Below are 22,300 nucleotides of genomic sequence, written 5' to 3'. Positions count from 1 at the left end.
GAGATCATGACCTGGGCAGAAGTCAAGAGTTGGATGCTTCACCAACTGAGCCACCCAGGCGCCCCAGACTTCACTTTAGAAAGACATCACTGACTCCAGAAAGCCTTCCGTGCTCTCCTGGCTGGCTAAGAAGCAGCCCTTCACCAGGAATTCACAAGGGCTCGCTCAGGCCTGGGTCACGGAACTCGCTCCCGGGGCCGACTTGGGTTCTTTCTTGCTGCTCAGTGCGCGTTGTAGACATCTGATCCGTGTTTCCACCCAAGCTCTGCCAGTCAGTGACAGAGAGGAGGCCACGCTGGAGGAGAGCAGACCTCAGAAATGGAGAACAGAGGGCAACGAGGTCTCCTGTGGCCACCGGGTCACGTGGAAGCCGGTGAGCCATCGCGACAAATTCTGCAAACCATTAAAGCAACGGCTTTACGTGCAGCTACGGGCCGTCCCCATGTTTCCTCAGTCTTGCCCCAATGTCGCCACTAATCGGATCCCCATTAATGTTTTCTTCTTTCGTATTAAGATATTCTTTCGAGGATGTCCATCCACTTAATAACCACCTCTTATTCAACATTTGATTCGCTATTTCTAACCTCAGGTTTTTCATCTATATAGTGGGAATCACAATAGTTTTTCCTTCATAGACTGCTAAGAATTAAATGTGTATGTGTGTGTGTATGTGTGTGTGCATACACGTGCGTGTTTACACGTACACACAGTGCTGACATCAAATCGGTGGACTTATCCCAAAGCGTACTGAAGCATTAAATTAGGGACTTATGTTTTAGTGTGTGATTTGTGGTTGCTTTTCCGTAAAGATTTTTCTGAAACATTTCCCCCCCCCGGTGCCTTTGCTGTTCTGCAGTTAGACCGGACTCTAGTCCCAGCTAGAACATCATTCAACACAGACTTCAGGTCTGTTTATTTTAAGGGCGATTGATTCACAACAGCACTTCCAAGAGACTGGCCTCCTCGGGCAACCATAGATCTAATATCTCCCCCCTCCCCCACCCCCACGGCTGAACAGGTGGGTAAACTGAGATCGAGGGCAAGATATGGCTTCATCAGTCACCTGTGTGTTACAGGCGACCTAAGTCAGCAGCCCAGAGCACAGGTCAAGGCCTGTGGGTTCTAGACCTCCCAGAGCTAGGGGCAGGGCAGGGCACGATGCCTGCTTCCAGCCTATGCCTGGGAAGCGGGGCAGGGACTGTGCTGTGTGGTTGGTGTCCTACAGCGGTGTTAGGCCACCTCTGTCACTCCCCTCCTGCCCCAGGGAAGGAATCTGGGGTGGCTGATTCTACGCAGAGACATTACAGACATCAAGGCCGTGGGACCAAGGACTGGTATGCAGCGTGCCCTCACCTTTGTCTCCGAGCTTTCCCGGGTGCCGAACGCTCAGATCCCAGTGAGCTCGGCCTCCGTCAGTGGATCCAAGAGCTCCCACGGTATCCGCAAAGCGCCAGGTGCCGTGTCGGGTGGGGGCGAGGAAAGCAGGTGCAGGCCTCTCCAGGCAGGAAAAGAGCTCCAGGCAGGCTGCCGTCTGGGCAGGGACCCTAGCAGGGCCGACTGGTCAGGCTGAGCCGGGGGGAGGGAGGAGGTGATAGAAGCGAGCTTGGCGGGTCCTGGGCGGAAGCCCACCCGGTTTTGCCGAAGGGGCTTGTGGGGCTGGGGAGCCTGGAGGGAGCCTGCTCCAAAACCGGAGGCTACAGGACTGAGACACACAGAGGGCCAGTAACCGGGAGAGGGAGACCTAGGGAAGCCCAAGAAAGACTCATGAAGGGGAAAGGAAGGGACGGGGAAGTCAATCCAAGAACTGTGTGTGTGTGTGTGTGTGTGTGTGTGTGTGTGTCTTAGGGGAGAGAACCAAGGGCTGAGGTGACCATTCAAATAGCAGACATTCTCTCTCTCTCTCTCTTTCTCTCTCTCTCTCAAAATAAATGAACTAAAAAACATTTTTTTAAACATCAAAAAAAAGGGGGGCGCCTGGGTGGCTCAGTCGGTTAAGCATCTGACTTCAGCTCAGGTTATGATCTCATGGTTCATGGGTTCGAGCCCCACGTCGGGCCCTGTGCTGACAGTGCAGACCCTGCCTGGGATTCTCCCCCTCCCTCTGCCCTTCCTCCCTACTTGCACACACGCTCTCTCGTTCACTCTGTCTCAAAATAAAGAAATAAACTAAATTTTTTTAAAACAAAACCATCAAAGAGACAGACACTCTGTCTCCTTTTCCATGCCTGGCTGCATGGAGCGCCAGTCTGGACAGGGACTCGAGGCCAGTGCTGGCTGTCCAAGTGCCGTGGTCCCCGATTTCATCTATGGTCTTCCGGAGCCATTGCTAGAACAAGGGATTAGGAGCCAGAAGGCCTGATTTTCAGTCTCGGGTCTGCTAATCATCTGGCTAGAGGAACCTCAGTTTCCTCTTACGTAAAATGGGTCTCACAGCACCTAACTTACAAAGTTGATGTGAGAAATGCAATATATCCATCAGTAAGTATCTTTTAATAATGCACAGTAATAAGCCTTTACCGAGTGTGGCTTCGTCTCTGTGCCCTCCCGTGTTCCAAGCAGACCTGTGCTCCTGGACGCGGGGACTGGCATGGTCACTAACATGTTCCTAGATCTAGGATAGAGACCTCTCCCAGGCCCAGCATCTCGGACAACCAAAGAGCGAGGGTACAGCCGGAAGTCCCCTGTTCCCCCCTCACCCTGACGCGTGGCCGTACCATAAAAACATATTCAGGCCATGCCCCTGCCGCAGGCTACTGCCTCAGGTCTGTCAGCTCACTGCGCTGTCCCCAGACTGGACAATCATCTTCACCTTCCTAACCCTCTACGGACACCAAGCCCAAATCCATGGGCCTCGAATGTTCCCATCTACAGTGGTCAGGGCAGCCCCAAGTCTAGGCCGCAGCCCCTCGATGGGTGCTGTGAAGGGGCTGGTCCTCCCACGGCCACTGCTCTCCACCGGCACCCACCTCTGCAAGGCCACCTTGGCCCATCAGAACCCTAAGGGTTCCTCCCCAGCAGGGGTGGGCAGCCGTTTGCGGAGATTTAAGGCCTGGCCTCCCTGCGTGGCCGGCCTCCGCCGTGGCCTACTGGCCCCTGGGCGTTGTCTGAGCTCAGGCACCCCCGGCGCAGCCCAGTACTGCTCAGCAAGCATCCCCACCTGGCCGCAGCGCTGTCCCTTTCCGGCCTCTCCCGCGTGTCTCCCGTGGGAGTTTGCCCAGAAGCAGAGTATGTCTGCAGCAGCCAGCAGGTGTGGTCCAAAGACTCACACAGGTCCCACCCTGTCATTAGCAAGCAGGGTTCTTCCCTTCCAAACCAGGGCACAGCCCCAGATTCTGGGTCAGCATCTGCCCGGCTGGATCTCAGGACCAACGCCCTCACCTTAGCCCATCGCGTTGCCGTGGCCACGTGTCCATCCACACCCTCAGTGAATGGAGCCCCACAGCGAGGCCTCCCACCTCCTCCACTCGGTGTATGCGGCCCAGATGCACCCCAGCGGGCAGGCCTGCCCCCCAGGGTGAGGGAAGGTGGCGGCTCACGGCCTCCTGCAGGGGTTCCTCCTGATTCTTACAGCTCGAGCCCCACATCCCCACGGCCTGGTTGGTCTGGTCTCTGAGTGTATCAGGATGTGGCTGACCCAGGCCTGGGAAAGAGCCAGGGTCCCCTCTTTTCTAGAAGCCTTTGCTGGGTCGTCTGCTCCGTACAGCTCTGAGAATACGAGTCACATCTCTGCCTAAAGTAGCATCCCAGAGGACGGAAACACTTCTCTCTCTGCCCATCCCCTGCTCGTGCTCTCTCTCTCTCTCTCTCTCTCTATCTCTCTCTCTCTCAATCTCTCACAAAAATAAATAAACATTAAAAGGAAAAAGAATGAAGGCAGAAATCTCCAGAGCAAACGTAGGGATGAGACGATGTCCTTGTGTTCTACCCTCTTCGTTTCCCAGGAAGGAGAACGAAGTCTCCTGCAACAGTCATCAGATTTGGTTCCCGGGTCAGCTCTCATGTCCAGCAGGGGAAGGAGGGTATGTCTCCCCACTACTTCGTTCTAAACTTGCTTCAAAAAACAATAAACTCTTGGTCCTGTGGTCACATAAGGCCTATTATGAAACGTCACTAAGCGCGGTGGGGGGGGGGGGGGGGTGGGGAATATTTGAATGATTTTTCTGCTCATTAGAATTAGTGAGAGAAAGCAGCACTGAAAACAGGCGCCTTGCGTTCCTCATCCTTCCCTCCTGGGGTCAGCGGGTCTGAAAGAGAAGAGAAGAATTTCATTTTATTTCCAATCTCGCCAAAATTACTTCTCACGTAACACCTGTTCCTTAAAGACAACTCAGAAAGCGCAGAAAAGTAAGGGGAGTCAAACCCCGCATAGTCTCACTACTGCCGCGCAACACGCGGCCGGAAGGCAGCTTGTGATTGTCTTGAATGAGCACGAACTTTGGTGGGAGTGTTTGATTCCCGTTATCCCTGAGAGAAATTATCTATTATTTCTCTTCCCCTAAAGGACTCCATGCGAGCTCACACAATGGAACTGATAATTGTAGAGTACTCGAAAAGCAAGAAACGGGGGGATGAGGGGAAGGACCCCAAGAAACCCGGCTATCTGCCTCTTCCCATCGGTGACAGCGGTGATGTTTGGGCTGAGTATGTAATGTCAGGACTGCGGGTTGGTGCACCTGTAGAATACTCCAGGTCCCAGATCCACAGCGATTGGGAAATACGGTGGTTGCAAAAGATATAAATGGACTTCATTAGAGAAGCCACAACCCAGCAGGTGTGGTCTAAATATCATGCTGCTGCCTCTGGGGATGAGGAGAAGCCCCCGAGAAGTGGCGTGGCCACTGCTCCCAGAGTCTCCATCACCTGCCCACTCAAGCCAGCTAATTTTATTGGCCTTCGGTCTACATTACCAAGAGGCCATGGAACTATAAATAATAAAGCGAGAAAACCAGATCCATTTGGCTGGCTCAGTGGATTTCTCCTGAATGCACTGTGAGTATGATATCTTCTCTTTGGAAAAGCCCAGTGTTGTTTGTTTGTTTGCTGTCTATTCCAAACAAAGTTTGCTTTCGACCGTGGGAAAATGCGGCACCGTCCCAGGGTGGGTGTCTTGAAGAAATTCCGGAGGAGTTCCAAATCTGGGAAACCCCTCTCTTGAAGAGCCTGATTGAGTAGGGATTTCCACTCTGATCTGGCAAAATGCATGTCATTGACCTTAGACAGCTCCTTTGTCCTCTGTGCCTCTGTTTCCCCTTTATGGCACAAGTGGCCCCGAAATCGATGGTCGCTCAGCCTTCCCAACGTACATATTCCCTCATCCTGGAATGAGGTCACTGAAGGCAGGAGAAACGGGCCAAAGAGCCGGAAAGTGCTTGAGGATTTGGTGAAGTCTGTGGGGCTGGCTGTGGTCATCGCCTCTCAGGAGACACAGCTCCATGTTTAGGCTCCAAGGAAGGTCACAGGGGGCGTTGCACCTCTGCCCCTGTGCCTGGCACGGAGGGAAAGCTCAAAATATCTCTTAAAAGAATGAAGGCACGGGGCACCTGGGTGGCTTAGTCAGTTGAGCCTCTGACTTCGATTCAGGTCATACCTTGTGGTTCGTGAGCTCAAGCCCCGCGTCGGGCTCTCTGCTGTTAGTGCAGAGCCTGCTTCAGATGCTCTCTCCCCCCGTCTCTCTGCCAATCCCCTGCTCGTTCTCTCTCTCTCTCTCTCTCTCTCTCTCTCTCTCAATCTCTCGCAAAGATAAACAAACACTAAAAAGGAAAAGAGTAAAGGCAGAAATCTCCAGGGCAAATTTGGGGATGAGACGATGTCCTTGTGTTCTACCCTCTTTGTTTCCCAGGAAGGAGAACGAAGTCTCCTACAATAGTCATCAGATTTGGTTCCCGGGTCAGCTCTCATGTCCAGCAGGGGAAGGAGGGTATGTCTCACCACTATTTCCTTCTAAACTTCCTTCAAAAAATAATACTGTCTACTCTGTCTAAAGCGATCTCTTCTTAAAACGGTATTAACCCCTGGGGCTCCTGGGTGGCTCAGTCGGTTAGGTGACTGACTACGCCTCGGGTCATGATCTCACAGTTCATGAGTTCGAGCCCCGCATCAGGCTCTGTGCTGACAGGTTAGAGCCTGGAGCTTGCTTTGGATTCTGTGTCTCCGTCTCTCTCTGTCCCTCCCCTGCTCGTTCTCTGTTTCTCAAAAGTCAATAAATGTTTAAAAAAAATTGTTTAAAAAATGGTATTAACCCCTTAAAGTAGGTAGACCACAGAGCGTGCCTGGGACATCTCCTCAAGCCCAGGGTTTGGTGCCAGTCTTTCGGGATGCCAAGGCACATCTTTAGGAAGGGTCCCTCAGGTCCCGCAGTCCAAGGGAAGGCATTAAGTTTATGCAAGTACTGTGCCGTCCGTGGAGAACTCTGGAAGGGACTGGAAGAAAGCTGGGGTCTCAGAGGGCCCGTGGTTACACAGGGCATGGCAGGACGCCTCTGTCCAGCCTGTGCAGGAAGAGGCCCCTCATGGAGCAAATAGCACCGTAGCTGGCTGGCAGTCACTCAGCAGGGCTCCGGCCACTGGGGAGGGGAGCTCATCCAAAGCGCCCTGAACTTTTCAGTCTCATTGGCGTGAAGACAGACACTACATGAGCTTTTTCTTGCCAGGTGGCTCCAAAGAGCCCCCAACCGCTGTGCATCAAGTAGTTCTGATTCCCACGTGGGCTGTTGGCCGCTGTATTGTTTTTCCCAAACTACTGGTAAGAGTAAGAATGAAAGGACTTTCAGCATTCTTGTTGAAAGTGATAGCATGTCCCACTCTGCCCACCCCTTAGTCCCTTTGATGGGCAGATCCCAGTTACTAAGCTCATCAGTATGGTGTGGGAGGGGAGACCAGAGCTCGCTGCGGCAGCCCTGCTGGCCTCTCCCTGAGGCACCCCTGCCTGGGCTCTCCCCGCAGCCCCCCTGCCTGGCCTCTCCCCACAGCGGCCCTCCACATGCAGACTGAGGGTACCTGAGCTGCTCATCCAGAGGGCTCCTCACCTGGCTTGGACCTGTCTCCAAGAGGCATGACTCCTGAGTCAGGGCCATACTATTTATCTATTCCTAACTGAAAGGAATTGTTTCCTGAAATTAATAGGAAGTGTGGGACCAGGATGGTCAGAGAAGAGTTGAAAGACTGATTCCCCCGACGTGGCTCCAACCAGGTTCAGATCTTGTCCTTTTTCTTCTTATTTTGTTTACTATTTTATTAGTGAAACAACAAAACACACACACACACACACACACACACACACACACACTCACTCCAAACTAAAAACCAACAAAGAATTGCTCAACACGGGCAGTCTATCAATTTATTGGGAAACAACCAGTTGTTCAGCTATTTTAATGAATGAAATAAAAGTTAGCCTGCTCAGGCATCTGGGACCAGAGCCCATCTGACAAGTCTGAGTCAGTTTAGAGCCCGTGATGACAGATGGAGAGGCCCAGTAATGGGGCTACTGTGGGCCATTTGGGGGGAAGAGAGGCCAGGCTGTTGGGACTCAGTGGGGTGGGGCAGGAGGCCAGTGAGGAGGTGGTGCAGGAGGCCGGTGAGGAGGTGGGGGACGCAGGCTCATGGAGGTGGGGGAAGCTGAGACCCGGCCGGAGTGTGGTCCGCGTCTGCAGGGCCAGGGGCAGTGAGATGAGTAGCCGCAACTAGTGAGGAGGAAGTCAAAATGTCACTCCCCCCCCCATTTAATAGATGAAGAAACTGAGGCTCTGAAGGGTTAATAGGCTTATTCCGTGCCACCTAACAGACCCACAAGCAGGAGAGGACCTATATCTACACTTGTAATTCCATAATCAGTTCTTGTTCCAAGAGCTTGGAGAAGTAGAAAACACTTGTAGGGACCACTAACCAAACATCGCTTTAAAAATGTGGTGTGTGTGTGTGTGTGTGTGTGTGGTCTATGCCAGAAGCTTCCAGCAGCTTCCCTTCTCTGCTCCAAGGTCTGGCCCCCTGCCCAGACCCATACTCCACTCCCGGTAAGTTGCCCAAAGGCTTTGCACCTCACCTGGCCGGTGAACCTACTGCCGAGAATGTAGGTTCTTTCAGCTCCTTGACTGAGGTGGATAAGTTCTCCACTCCTGGGTATCGAGAACTAGCATCCATACAGGCAATTATCTATTCGGAAGACAAGAAGCTTCTATTTTTAAACCACACAAATTTCTTAAATAGTCTAACCCACTAGCCCGAGAGATCGACTCCTTTCTAGTTTCTGTGTTCTTTCCTTTATCTGAAACATCCCAGGGATTTTATGAATCTTCCTTTTTATTACCTATTTTCAGACAGCTCCTACAGCCCTTGTGCATCACCATCGATTTTTAATTTTTACTAAAATATACATCATGAGGAGTATAAGATGCTGAGAGATCACATAAGCTGAGAGAGGGGGATGACCTTTCTGAGTGTCACACAGCCAAGAGATCTGAGGTCAGAGCCCAGAGTCCTTACTGTTTGGTCGTTCAGGCGTTTTTTAATATACATTTGTATTTTTTAGGATGCTTTTGGCCTTGAGTAGCTGACTACATTACTCACACCAGCACCACTGGGAGTCTGGAGGCAGGGCGGGCTCTGAGTTCACCTAATCTGTGGCCCAGCTCTGGTTTCTCTGCAAAACCCTACATGTCCCTTCTCTGTGTTGGCTTTGCCCCAGAGTCACTTCCCCCATGGGGCAAATGGTAGTCCCTGGCATCCACACCTTCCTGCCCAGGACATCCAGAGAAAGAGAGAGTGCAGCACCCCCATATGTCAACAAAGAGCCCCAAAATTCATTCATTTGGTCACATAAGTCATGTGCCCTCCCTGAACACCCATCAGGGCAGAACCTCACCGCATCCTGCTTGGATTGGGCCCAGCTCCTGAACCACCACTGTCAGGGCCCCCTTGGAGCTGGAGATAGAGCCCTGCCCCTGAGGCACATGGGCTGTCTGTCTAAGGAGCGGGAGATACCTAGAAATATAAAGTCCTGTTAGGAAAATGGAAGAAATGGGTAGGATTCACTAGAATTTTCCAACACTGGGTCAGAGCCTCTTTGAAGACCCTGTCCACGGTGCTGAAGGCTGTGTCCAAAGGACCTGGCATAGAGGGTTTGAGGACATGAAGAACTTGGGGATTCAGGGCACCCCTAGGTGTAGATCCTGTTCAGGTATTTAGTTACCCTCTTAGTCACTCAACTGGAAAGAGGCCACTAGGTGGGCTCAGTTCCCCTAGGCTGGGGATCCTGAAGTTGGTTGCTAATAGCTCACAACTCCCCTCCCCATTCTGGAAAATTGCCTTCGGTGGGTAGGAGCTAACTGACCTGGGAAGTTCTACCCCAGGCCCTGCATCTTGGGGGCAGACTGAGCATAGCCACTGACAGTTGTCCAAAAGCCAGCCCCCTTTGTCTCACAGGGTCAGTGTTGCCATATGGTTGATGCTCCAGAGCCCTCTCCTGTGGATCAGGCCAAGTCTCCATATTACATGGGACCACATCCGTGCTCAGTTCTTTCCCTCTCTGTCCTGCTTGCCTCACTTCCTGAGGGACTCCTCCTACACAGGCAATGAATTCCTGAATTCTCACTGCAGGCTCTGCTTGTTGGGAACCCACTCTAAGACAACCATGAACAGTCTTGACTGTTGAGCACATTATTTCCCATGGATTGCAGATAAATAGAGATATAAGTTACAGGAAAACACACAGTAAAAACAAAGGACGGAGCAAAGAAATATAAATTGGTGTAAAAATCATTGACAGTAGCATGTCCAGCTAGAGAAGTCAACACACTTTTTAGAATATCATGCTTTTGGCATCTCTCTGTAGCCTTAGGACTGGAAATTGGGGAAAAGCAGAAAATGAAACTTTTGTCCCCCAAAATCTCAGTCTTATTGGGAGATGCTGTGCTGTGAAGTGGCAAAAAGGAGCAGGAGTCCTGGGGCCAGGCAGATTTGGCTTTTCTTCTCTATAACACTGCCTCTCTTTCCTGGAAAAGGGATATGGAAAGAGGTTTATTAGAGACCTGGGCTCTCCTGGGCTGGGTATCCACCACTTATAGACCATGTGATATTAGACAAAGGGATTTATTTCTGCAAATTAATAAGGATTTTTGTTTGGTTTTAAGGAAAAAATCCAACTCAAACCAGCCAACCCAAAGGGAAATTTACTGGTTCTTATAACTTGGAGAAACAGAAGTGAGTGAGCTTTGGGTGAAGCTTGATCCAGGGACTCCAAAGATGTCACCAAGTATGTCTCCTCATTTCTTTCTTTCCATCCTTCTCTCTCTTCTTTCCTTCTATATATGGAACCCATGGCCACACTGAGTTCTAGGACTGTATAATGAAGCCAGACACCCCAAAGTTAAGAGTATTGTGCATTCTCAGGGAAAGACAACGACTTTCCTGATGCTGGTCATTCTCATCCCTTAACCAATCAGTGTGGCAGTGGATGGAGTATTCTGATGGCCTAGCCCCAGTCACATGCCCACCGTGTGGGGTAGTCTTATTATGATCCAATGTAGTGGAGGGAGTTTCTCAAAGGAATTGAGATACCATGATTATAGGATGGGGAGAGGAGTACAAAACCAAGAGATTTCTTCTACACTCAGTGGTCTCATTTATGAAATAAGGACAAATGTTTCTAGTCCCCAGAGTGATTGTAAAGCGTAAATGCTAAAATGGATGTCAAAGAATTTATAAACCTCACTGTGCTGCTTCTTTCATCTGGTCTTTATGAATAATATAAGGGCAGTAGGATTGTTTTGTTGTTTTTTCTACTAACCTCAGGTCTACTACTCAACAGGACAATCGCCAAAGAAAATGAACCCCATCTTGGGCCTGGGCCTACTTTTGGCTGGCCTTCTCACTGTGGAAAGTCTTCAGCAGCCCAACCTCCCTCTGAAGAATCATGTACCAGTGAGCCAGATCGAATCATGGAAGGGAAGGAGGGCAGCCCAGGAACTCACAAAGCGGAACACAGAATTCGGCTTCAAGCTTTTCAGGAAGCTGGTGTCCAATAGCCCGGACAAGAACATCTTCTTTTCCCCCTTGAGCATCTCTTCAGCCTTTGCTATGCTATCTCTGGGTGCCCAGGATTCCACCCTGGATGAGATCAAGGAGGGTTTCAACTTCAGGGATATTCCAGAGAAAGACCTTCATGAAGCCTTTCATTACCTCATCCACAGGATAAACCAGGAGGGCCAAAACCTGAAGCTGAACCTCACAAACACCTTGTTCATCGACAAGAAGCTGAAGCCACAGAAGAAGTTTCTGACAAATGTCAAGAACCAGTACAATGCAGACACCGTCCCCATCAACTTCCAGAACTCGGAAGATACTCGGAGGCAGATCAATGACTATATCAATCAGAAAACCCAGGGGAAAATCAACAACCTGATCAAGAATATAGATCCTGGCACTGTGATGCTTCTTACAAATTGTATTTTCTTTCTAGGTAAGGCTTGGGGCATGTTGGCATGGAAAGGATAGGATGACCAGTAGACTTAGATTAAAAACCTGGGTTGGCCACTTGCTTGCTCTGTGACCTTAATTCATATGTAATGAAATTATCAGAACTCCACTTTCCCTATCTGCAAAATGAGTACCTTTATTCACAACTCATAGGGCATTTATTGGGATCCAAAGTAAAAATGTATGAGAAACTAATTTGGGGAAGTCTAAATTATTCTCCATATGTGCATTTTCATTATTACTGATTATCCTAATACAACATTGGTTGTAGAGATTGGAGTGACATTCTTTTCCCTGTTTCTTAGATGAGGGATGTGTAGCTTGGAAAGAGATTGATTTAGGGTTACAAAGCCAGTCAAAGCAGGACTAGTCAGGACTAGATTCTAGTCAGGACTAGAATCTACTTCTCTTGACCCACAGGCTGTGCATTTATAGCACTCCAAGTAGACACCCAGGATGGTAATTGTGTTGATGATGGCGATGAGGTTCACTTTGGCGGGTGCCCTGTTCTCCTTGTCACATTTTGTAGATGTGACAGATCTACAAGGTGAGAGGCTGAATCTGAGGGTGAGAGACTGAAAAAGAAGATGAAAGAATATTCCCAAATCTAAGTTTCACTTACCACCCCCCCCCAACCAGTCACCACCACACACAGCCACTCACATGCCACATGCACACTCAAAGGTTGGCCAACATAGGCAAGAATCAGAGGCCAACAGCCCTCAGATCAGGCAAGATCATGGCGGGGCTATCAGAAACATGGTCCTGAATATGGAAGCTCAGCTCTTCCCAAATCCACAGTGAGACTGATGGCATAGAGGAAAAGAGCAGAGGGAGAGAGGAGAATCTGGAATTTCCCAGAGTTTCTACATCCCCTAGATTTTAAAAGCAATGGCAACAATGAGGCTGATGATGACTAGCATGCACTCAATACTCAATGTACAAGGTCATTGATCTGTGCTGCCTTTCCCACTCAGTCACACAGCAGCCCTCTAAGGTACTCATCAATCTCTTCATTCTTCAGATAAGGACGCTGAAGCCGAATGCAATTGAGACACTTGTTCAAGGTCATCCTTCTGGAACAGTGAAGTCAGAAGTTGAATTCAGGGACTTGGCCCTCAGGGTCCCATACTGGGGGCTCTGAGATTAGTGGGTGTGAAAAGACCCAGGTCTCACTTTATGCTAAATGGTATCAAAGAGTAGTCAGGGTCAAAATGGAGGGGTCCAAACACCCAGCTTTGAGTGTTTTCTTCTCTTCGGTAGGCTCCCCAAAGCAGCCTGTTCCATCGGTTTTCTCAGTCCTACCTGAGGGCAGCTATTCCAGGACTGACTTAGAACAGAGCTGAGTATTTTCACTCACACAAGACCAAATAGTTCCTACTAAGTATAACCCAGGCCTCTCTACTGGGACACAATCCAAGGGCTGTCTCAGCCTCAACAGCACCTGGGCTTCAGGCAGTCCACAGGTTCCCTCTCAGCCCCACAGCCCTGATCATGGCTTCTTTGGGAACTGACAGTCAGACCCATGCCACCTTACCAGGAGATTTCAGGGTATGGCACATGGGCAAGGATTCCTGGAGACGTGTCCTGATATCCCAGAGTATCCAAACCCCGTCCTTGAATCCACGTGGATAGAGATCATTGGTTAGCTGGGTCCAGTCACCTCTTCCCTTTCAGGAAACTCATGTCACTTTGTCCTTCTTCAATCCTAAGCCAGGTGGAAACAAGAATTTGATCCAAAAGCAACTAAAGAGGAAGATTTCATCCTGGATGGAAACAAGTCAGTGAAGGTGCCCATGATGTTCCGCGGGGGCATATATGAAGCCGGCTATGATGAACAGCTCTCCTGCACTGTCGTGGAAATGCCCTACCAGGGCACCATCACTGCCATCTTCATTCTTCCTGATAAGGGTAAAATGAAGAATGTGGAGGAGGCCATAAACACGGACACTTTGGTCAGATGGAAAAAACTAACAACACGAAAGTAAGAGGGTGCCTGCCATACTCAGCAACTCCCTTCTTCCTTTTTACTTCTTCTAGCCCAGATCTATTGAGCTCTAACCCCATGACCAAGTCCTATTTTGCGCTCCGTGATGAACTTGTATTTTGGTAGGAAGTAGACCAGAAAACGAGTCCTAGGAATATAGCAAAACACTTGTTCTTAGAGGGAGATGGTTATAGCATAAGAGTGGAGTGGACAGAGAAAAATCATGGTGGGCAGTGATGGGGGGCGGTGCTCTATGGAGCAGGTGGCATTGGGGTTAAGTCTTCAAGGCTGAACAGTGGTGTGTGGGGATGAGAAAGAAGTGATGGAATCCTAGGCAGAGAGAAACTGCAGGGACAAACATGAGGTGTCAAAGGGAGTTGTCTGTTGTACACAGAATCACGTTTTTAACTGTAATGTTATCATAAAACGGGTGAAGTGCAGCCCAAATAAGTTATACTAATAACAGTTGAAGGACTAAAGTGAGTAACTAATTTTTTTAAACATAAAATTAGAACAGATTTAAGATGAGCCTACAGAATTCTTCTCAGGCACTTGCTTAATAGTAGATGTTCTTGGGAAGAGTAAGGGCTGGGGACTCGGCATCAGTGTCGACTTGGTGTCAGTGTAGATGTGCATGGTGCCTGGGGAGCTTCAGGGCCAGGACAAGCATATGGCAGCTGGAAGTGCACAGGAGCGTATCCCCGGAGCAACTGTTGAACACATGTTGGATCTCTAAATTGAGCTGAAAGCTCATGAAAGAGAAATTCCAGTTCTGAAGGCCTCAGATAAAGTCACTGTATCAGAATGGGGAGGAACAGCAGGCTAGATGGTAGGTCTTCCCAAGAGGGCTGCTATGTCTTGGGATCTGCACAGCACCTCCTGATCCTCCCTGCTGAAAACCAGGGCCCGCGGTGGGTAATGGCATCTGGGCCCTGAAACGGGAGGAAGTGTCTGGGTTCCAACCTTAGCTGAGACCCAGTTTTCTCTTCTGTGGCATGGTCCACTAACTCCAGCCTCAAAGGACTCTTGAGGGGATCAAATGTGCCGTAGCAAATCACGACCCCACGGAAGGCACAGACCTTTTCCTTCCAATGGGTTGAAGAGGCAGGGTTCCAAAGTTCTCAGAAGAGCATCTGAACTTCAGGTTTATTGAAAGACAGGTGTCTTGTAGGTCTGGTCCCCTTACCTACGTGGTGAACCTCTGGGATGGCAGCCCATTGGTTGAAGATGAAGGCACATCTCTCTTAACCTGGGGATGCCACCAAGAAGGCTGGCAGTTTTCAGCCTGTGCCCTCCAATTTCTGAGTTCACAGAGGTGCCTTGGGGAATGAAGGGTATGGAAGGGTGTGAAAAGTGGGCTGCACACCCTCCACCCACATTTTATCCAGAAGTCCTGGCTTCATGAGACGTGACCTCCATAAGGTCACATTTCTCTTAGTATTCAAATTATGATGACCAGAGACCCTGCAGCTGGGCTGGAGGGACTCAACATCCCCATCTCTAGGCTATTCCTACCAGTTTTCCATGGGGTGCAGCTCTGGTCCCAGCAACTGGTGCTGCATGTGGCCTGTGCCCAAGCCCCTCTGCAGCCCTTGGAGCTGAGACTGCCATCAAGACACCGCTAACTGCAAGCAGATGTTCCCGGAAAACTGTGGCCATCTCTCTGGTTTCGGGAGAGGGGCCCACACTCCACCCTTTGTGAGATAGGCCCTTTGAGATTTCCTGCAGGCCAACACAGGCCTTCCTGGAGGTTTGGGCTTAACACAACCAGAGATCTTCGCAGAGGCCCGGGGATACTCACAGAGCATAGAAGCGGCTTCTTGTGAAGTCCAAGCACAGGCTGCTCATAGGGGTTCCTCCACAGTGCATCTTAGCTGGCTCCTGTTCCTGACCCTCCCACATCACAGTATGACTGCAAACGCTTCCCAGGGGACTCCTGGCACCAACTCCTGTGACCCCCGCCCCACACCAGGAGTATATCCTTCACGAAGTGGACAAAATGACCGTTTTCAGCCCTAAGCAAGAGCGTGTCGAGCCTCTTTGGTCAGCATCCTATTGTGGCTCCCTATTTCACTCAGAAAAAAAATGACCCAGCTTGCCTGATTCCTTTGTCTCCTTCAAAGTTTCTCCAATCTTCCCTGTGTCTCAGCATCCCTAATTCCCCCAAGTTGATCTGGATTTTTTCCCATTGCATGCATTGCCTCCTTATACACAGGCTCCCCGTCTATGCATCGATGCTTATGGGATGCTTTTCATCATTTGGGTTTTCTTGTCTGTATTCCCTGCTAGAGCACACACTCAAGGTCATGAGTTTTGCCTCTTTCATTCACACATGCATCCAAGCACCTCGAACACCACCCCCTGTATACAAGAGGCACTTAATTTGTTGAGTGAATGAATGAGTGGGAAGGGAAGTTTTGGAGCCACAGGCCTGTGGCTGGTATTTAAAGCCCTGACACTGAATGAGATCCTTCTGGAGGGAGGAAAGATAGAAAATAAGAGGACCGAGGGGGTGGGGCTTGGAGCATCACAGACAGTACAGATGGGCAATGAGGTGATGCTGGCAAAGGGGGAGAGAAGGAGTGGCCGGTGAAGGAGAGAGAGCTGGACTCAGGTTGGAATGCTTCCACGTGGAGAAAGGGGACCCACTGTCTGGGAGCTGTCTCCTGGGTTAAGCAAGCGGAGGTCAACGGTGGCCCTGGACAGTGGGATGTTGATGGCGAAGGTCTAGGTGGAGTGGGCCGAGAAATAGTGGGAGAAGTAGAGATCTCTGGCAGAGATGATTAATTTCTGCTTAGAAAAGGAGGAAAAGAAATGGGCTGGGAGCTGAGAGGTGACTCGGGGCCAGGGGAGATGAGTTTGCTTCTGTTCTGTAGGATAGAGGTCATCAGAGAGCATGACCTGTTCCTGGGGGGTGATCAGGCAGATACCATTTATGATGGGGGCTGCAGAAGAAGAGAAGAAACGTGGGCAGGAATGAGGTTGCGAATAGGCAACAAGAAATAGAGTTTAGAGCCAGGCGGACAGGAACCCAGGGCCCACGGGTACCCCAGGGCCCCTGGCCCCAAGCCCCAGGTGAGGAGGCCGATCCGGATTCCACCTGCAGAGGATGCGAAGCCACCAACTCATGGGTGAAATGAGAAACACTTGCTGGTTGGTCACCAGCTGCTCAGTGCCTACACGCATTTGCTTTAGCATCCTTCCTGCCTCATGCTTGCTGTGATTGGCATCATCATTTCGCCCAAGTGGCTTAAGAATGTGAGATCATTTGTTCCAAGAGTCAGAATGGATCTGAACTCAGTTCTGCCTGGCTTCAGATCCCAGGACCTTGTTGTCTCTGGCATCTGGCTCGCTGGGTCAGGACTGGTTCAGGGCTTGGGCAAGGCTGAGACCGCGGTGGGGACACCTCAACGTCTGTGGCCCATGGGGCCCTGAAACAGTGGAAACTTGAGAACATTTCTGTGGATGAGGGCTCTGGGGCAGGTTTGACAGGGAGAAGGGACATAGTTGAGAGGTGTTTTGAAGCCAGGGTCCCAAGGTCAGAGTCCCTCCTCACTCTGGGGACAGAGAGAAGGTCTGAGACCCTCAGTGCTGAGAGGGCCAATGTCCCACTCATCCCTGCCCTGTGCCTGCCCAGGGAAGCAGGGACACCCTGCTGCTCACCTGTTACTCCCATCTCCCCCAGGGTCGTGGACATATCTTTGCCCAGATTCTCCATCACCGGGACCTATGACCTGAAGAGGACGCTGTCCTACCTGGGTATCACCAAAATCTTTGAGGAGCATGGTGATCTCACCCGGATCTCCCCTCATCGAAGCCTAAAAGTGGGTGAGGTAAGCGGGCCTGGCCTGGATGCCACCCCCTCCCACGGGGAGCCTTCGCACAGCCCTGGGCCAAAGCCATTGTCACAGCAGCCAGCCAGGTCTCATCCCTCCAGTCAGGCCGGGTGCCAGTCCAGCTCTGTCCTTAACCAGCCATGTCATCCTGGGGGGACCACATAACTTCCCCATGCCTCATGTTTCTGGTCTTTGGAGTTGGAAGTACCAAGTTCCTGATGCTATTTTGGAAGTCGATTCTGTGCAATGAACGACTGCTCAGGACCTGGAACATTTATTAAGGCCTAGGACTGGTCTAGCTCGGACCCAGAGTCTGTCCCAAAGGCCTCACGGGCTTGTTGGGAGTAAGTCGCAAACATGTTCTATGTGAGCAAGCCAAGGGCCCCGTGATTTCCAATGAGGCTGAACACCTGTGTGCTGGGGGCAGAGAGAACCACATGGGGTGGTGGCCTGGGATATAGCAGATCTCAGACAGGACCTTCAGTTAAATCCAAATTTCAGATACGTGACAAATAGTTTCTTCAGTCCAGAATATGGGATATACTTACACTAGAAGAAAGTCATCATTTCCCTGAAATTCAACTTGAATTGTACATGCTATATTTTATCTGGCAACTCTACTTTTAAGGTAAAAGGGCGTGGGGGGTGGGGAGATTTCAACAAGCAGGGATAGGCATAGGGAGGATCTTCCATTAAAGGGAATGGCTTGGCCAAAGGCTTACAGCCTGGAGAGCACGGCGTCCCGAGTGGTGGAGACTGGCTGGTGCCCTGGGGTAGATCTGGGGTCTCAGGCATCTCCAACGGCTCCCCCAGAATCTGGCTCCTTCCTCGCTGTCCTCCGGGCAGATGAGGGAACTATGGACAGGACTTGGTGGGGATACGATCCCCTCCCTTCCGTCTAGCTGAGGTTCAATAGACTCCTTCTGCCCTTACACCCCTCGACACTTCCCTGTAATTCACGGAAGGTTAGCAAACCACCCCACCCTCCCCGCTGCAGCTGGCACTCCCCTCGCCTCACTCTTTCCTTCACGCTGTTTGCCCACATCCTTCTGCAATGATGGCAGAAGAACGAGGAGCCCCAGGGCAGCTGGCACCAGCCAGGTTACCGCCGTGCTGGGCAGCCTTGGCCGAGACCTCTCCCTCTCCGGAGCTCCGAGGAGCTTGGTGACACTGACCGCACCCCTGATTTCTGCAGGCGGTGCACAAGGCAGTGCTGAAGATGGATGAGAAGGGAACGGAGGGCGCAGCGGGCTCCGGAGCACAGACGCTGCCCATGGAGAAGCCGCTCTCCATCACTATAAACAGACCCTTTTTGGTGCTTATTGAGGATAGCGTCCTGTCTGCTAGAATCTTCATGGGAAAGATTGCTAATCCTACTGGGGCGTAACGGGGACTTCCAGCGATGGCTTGGGGCTGAGAACGTTTTGTCTGCCTGAGATCGGGACTGAGGACCTTCTAATCTAATCCTACGCCATCAAGAGCTCCCAAGAACACCGTCCACACAGGCAGCACGGCTGGCTTTGGGGGCTCCTGTGCCTCAGCCCTCTCCCTGCCCTTTCTAGTGTAGGATTCGGACCCCCCCCCCCCCACCCACTTGGCTGGCTGTGATCTTCTCTCCCCGGAGAGGCAGAGGGGCTTCGTGATTTAATAAACACCCCCTCAGTTCTGCTGTCTGTTGGTAGATAATTTGGGGAAAGCAATGAGATGACATGAGCACCCAGACTTTGGAGGGAGAGACACTTGGGTTCACGTCGGAGGAACAGAGTGTCTCTGGGAAAGCCACATACCTCCTCTGAGCCTCTATTTCTGTGTTCCTGAAACAAGGGCAGTGACAAGTCCCTTCTGGGGCTCTGAGGAAACTAGCAGCCTTCGTTAGAAAAGTTAGTTCCCCTTGGTGAGCCCTTAGCCTTGCATCTTTGGTATGCGACCTACAAAGTTATGCCACCCACGGTGTCCCCATGGGAACTCCAGGATCAGCCGGGCATCCAGCTGGAGGTAAAGCAGGGGTGGGGCTGGCCCAGCGCTGGGGGGTGGAGCCTGGAATAGCAGCGACGAGCGTTCAGTGCCAGGCGTATCTGATTCCAGAGCCCACAGAGAAGAGCCTGGGGTTTGAACCTGTTAGCGAGCTCAGCTCAAGAGTGAATGGGGTGGGGGGAGGGGCTTCCCTGCACCTGCCTAGAAAATGTGGCCCCTCAAGATCTGTCCCACATGCCCATGGAGCTATGTAGATTAGAAGCATGGGAGCCCTCGTTTCCAGCAGCTGATTCCTTTGCCTCCTGCCGTAAATGCCCACTGCCCACGTGTTTTGGGGGGAGGGGGTCCTGAGTGGCGTGGCCACGAAGAAGCCTGAGCTGGCATCAGCTGGCGTCCCCTGGGGGTGCCTAGCAGCTCACCGCTTACTGTGCCTTTTGTGTTCTGGTCACAGCTGCCCCGTGGGGTGGCCAGAATGGACAGACGTGGAAACTGAGGCAGAGCCATAAAGTGATTTTCCTACGGCCTTGTGGTTTGCCGTGGGCCACAAGCACTTGTCTTCTGGGCCAGGGCAGGGAGGGGTTCCACGTGGACTTGGGGGCCTGGCTAGCCACTCCTGAGCTCCTCTCCCAGCTAAGAGAGCTGCCCAGTCTACTTCAGCATGGGTGTATCCAACAGGCACCCTCTCTTCCGTCCTGGGCACCCCCAGGGCCCTGGAGACGCAGCCCACACGTGGGCGGGCGGAAGAGGTCGTCTGGAGAGGGATTGGGCTACTTTACAGTGTGGTGAGGGCTAAGATGGGGGGGCACCGGAGTAAACACCCCTCTTTGAGAGGGTGGGAGACAGAGAAGGCTGAGACCCTGTGCCAGTGACACAGACGTGGGGCAAAAAGCAGGGAATCCCTGCAGAGCACATTGTTGACGGTCACCATTTCTCCTGCACCAGCCTGAGGGAGGTGGGGGGGGGGGGGGGCGGTGGGAAGACACCAGATACACACGGGAACCCTCAGTGGTCGGCTCGGGTCTGCGACATTATCCACTGGGGACAAGGGACAGTCAGACAAGCCACATAGTAGCTGGGTGGCTTGGACATGTCACTTAACCCCCCTGAACCTCATTTACTTTACTAAAACACGTGTAATAATACCTAGGTCCTGGGGCTGAGGAGCTCTGAGGGTTACAAGGCATGACATGCAATCCATGCCCGGCACATGGCAGGCATTCAGCAGTGGCCCCTGTTACGCTCTCCCACCGTCCCCCAAGCATCTGAGATGAAGAGCTCTGTTCCAAAACTCAGTGCTCCGGCCCCTTGCCTTGGCATTCCCCTCTCCTGGGAATGCCCTCATCCTGCCTAACGAGCTCCTGCTCGTCCTCCAGCGCCCAGTCCATTAGGATATCTCTATGAGACCGTCCCTACCTTTCCGGCATCTTCCAAGCAGCCCCTCAATAAAGCACTCACCTCCATGGCTCCTGGGTCTGAATTTCTTCTCCACCCCCACGCGGGCTGCAATCAATCCTGCATTATTAAGCAGCGATTTATGGGGCGACAGCCTGTGCACTGGTGGCCGTTACAAACAGACCTGGCCCCTGCCTCCGTGACATTACTATCCAGCGGGAGCAACAGCCGTGAGTTGCAGACACACACACGTGCATTTCTGATCACGAGCTCCGGTGAGCATGAAAAAAAAGACAACCCTGGGGGGGCCTTCCAAGGTAGGTAACGGGGGTCCGACCCGGTCTGGGGGCTCCGAGAAGGCTGAGAGAGCTCCAAATGCTGGGAGCTTATCTGTTCTTGAATCGCCACAGTTAAACCCGCACACAGGTATGATTGCCTCAGTGTGGTTAGCGATCTAGAAAATGCTGGCTGGGCTTCCAGATAGAAGTTGAGCACAAGCTCCAATGCTCACTGGTCTTCCCTCTGACCAACTTTATTGTCAAAGTGACTGTTGCACATCTTAAACGCTTTTCAGACGATGTCCCACCTTCACAGACATACTTTTGCTCTGCACGACAGAAATAAATCCTATCGTGGGGGAAAGAAACAGGAAGAGCTTGGAGTGGGAACACAGACAGATTCCGCCAAGCAGGGGGAACAGCAGGTGCAGAGGACCTGGGGCAGGCAAGCGGCAGGGATGAGGAACTGAAACGAGATTAATGTGGCCAGAACAACAAAATAAAGCAGGAGGAGGTGGGCAGTGAGTGAGCCTGGGGCCTCGGGGGCTACAGGGAGAACACTGATCTTTAGCCCAAGAACCACGGTGAGCTGTCGCCGGTGCTGAGCTGGAGGGTGTCTTGGGCAAACACATGTGTTTATAAGTGTCCCTCTGGCTGCAGACTGGGGCGTCCCTCGGCCCCATTGCCTGGGCCATGTCTGTGTTTGCTGCAATGAAAGACTGGCACAGCAGTCCCCCTGCTCCGGACACGGCCAGCCCCCCTCCAGAGCTCCCCACTCCTCTGGGACGGAAGGCCACCGCCTGGGGAGATTGGCCTTGCCTGCTTCTCCCCCTGGGGATTGCCGCTTCCCTGCACCTGCTCACTCCACCCCACCCTGCTCTTGCTCCCCATTCTCTGCTACACCCACCAGCTTCTTTCAGCGTGTTACTCCCACTTCCAGAAAGATCCACGCCTACTTCTGCTAGAACACCTTCACAGGCCACCTGTTTGTGGATGGACTGACCCCACGGATGAATAAGTGAGTAAATTCGTCTTTGAAGCAACCAACACTGACTACCTGCCTCCCACGGGACTGGCATCGCGTCGGTTTTTCCACCAAGAAACCGACCCGCCAACCCTTCAAGCTGGGCAACGGTTCCATTCTACGGATGAGAAAACCGAGGCTCAGGAAGACCACGTAACTTGCCCAAGTTCCCACAGCTGGAAACCCACAGATCTGGAACTAAATGCAAGTCCCCTGAGCATTTCAGTTTTTCTTCGTCCACCCCCCCATCCAGCAAATATTTTCTGAGTGTCCGTCCTGTGCAGGGACCGTTCTAGGGGCTTGAAACGCATCAGTGGACAAAACATACAAAGCGTCTT

At 51.7% G+C, this 22,300-nt stretch overlaps 1 protein-coding gene across 1 annotated transcript; it reads left to right on the top strand.

Moving 5' to 3' along the window:
• Positions 1-10,238: 10,238 nt before the first annotated feature.
• SERPINA12 (serpin family A member 12) lies at positions 10,239-18,681 on the top strand. The gene is made up of 5 exons (XM_047861012.1): positions 10,239-10,248; positions 10,804-11,454; positions 13,185-13,455; positions 17,144-17,291; positions 18,490-18,681. Exons 1-5 carry the CDS (start codon positions 10,239-10,241, stop codon positions 18,679-18,681), a joined length of 1,272 nt encoding a protein of 423 aa, XP_047716968.1.
• Positions 18,682-22,300: the final 3,619 nt, after the last annotated feature.

Source organism: Prionailurus viverrinus, chromosome B3, assembly GCF_022837055.1.
Source record: "Prionailurus viverrinus isolate Anna chromosome B3, UM_Priviv_1.0, whole genome shotgun sequence".
NCBI classification, from domain to species: domain Eukaryota; kingdom Metazoa; phylum Chordata; class Mammalia; order Carnivora; family Felidae; genus Prionailurus; species Prionailurus viverrinus.
Note: the sequence above shows the minus strand (reverse complement) of the source record. Positions and strands in the feature narration are given on the sequence as shown.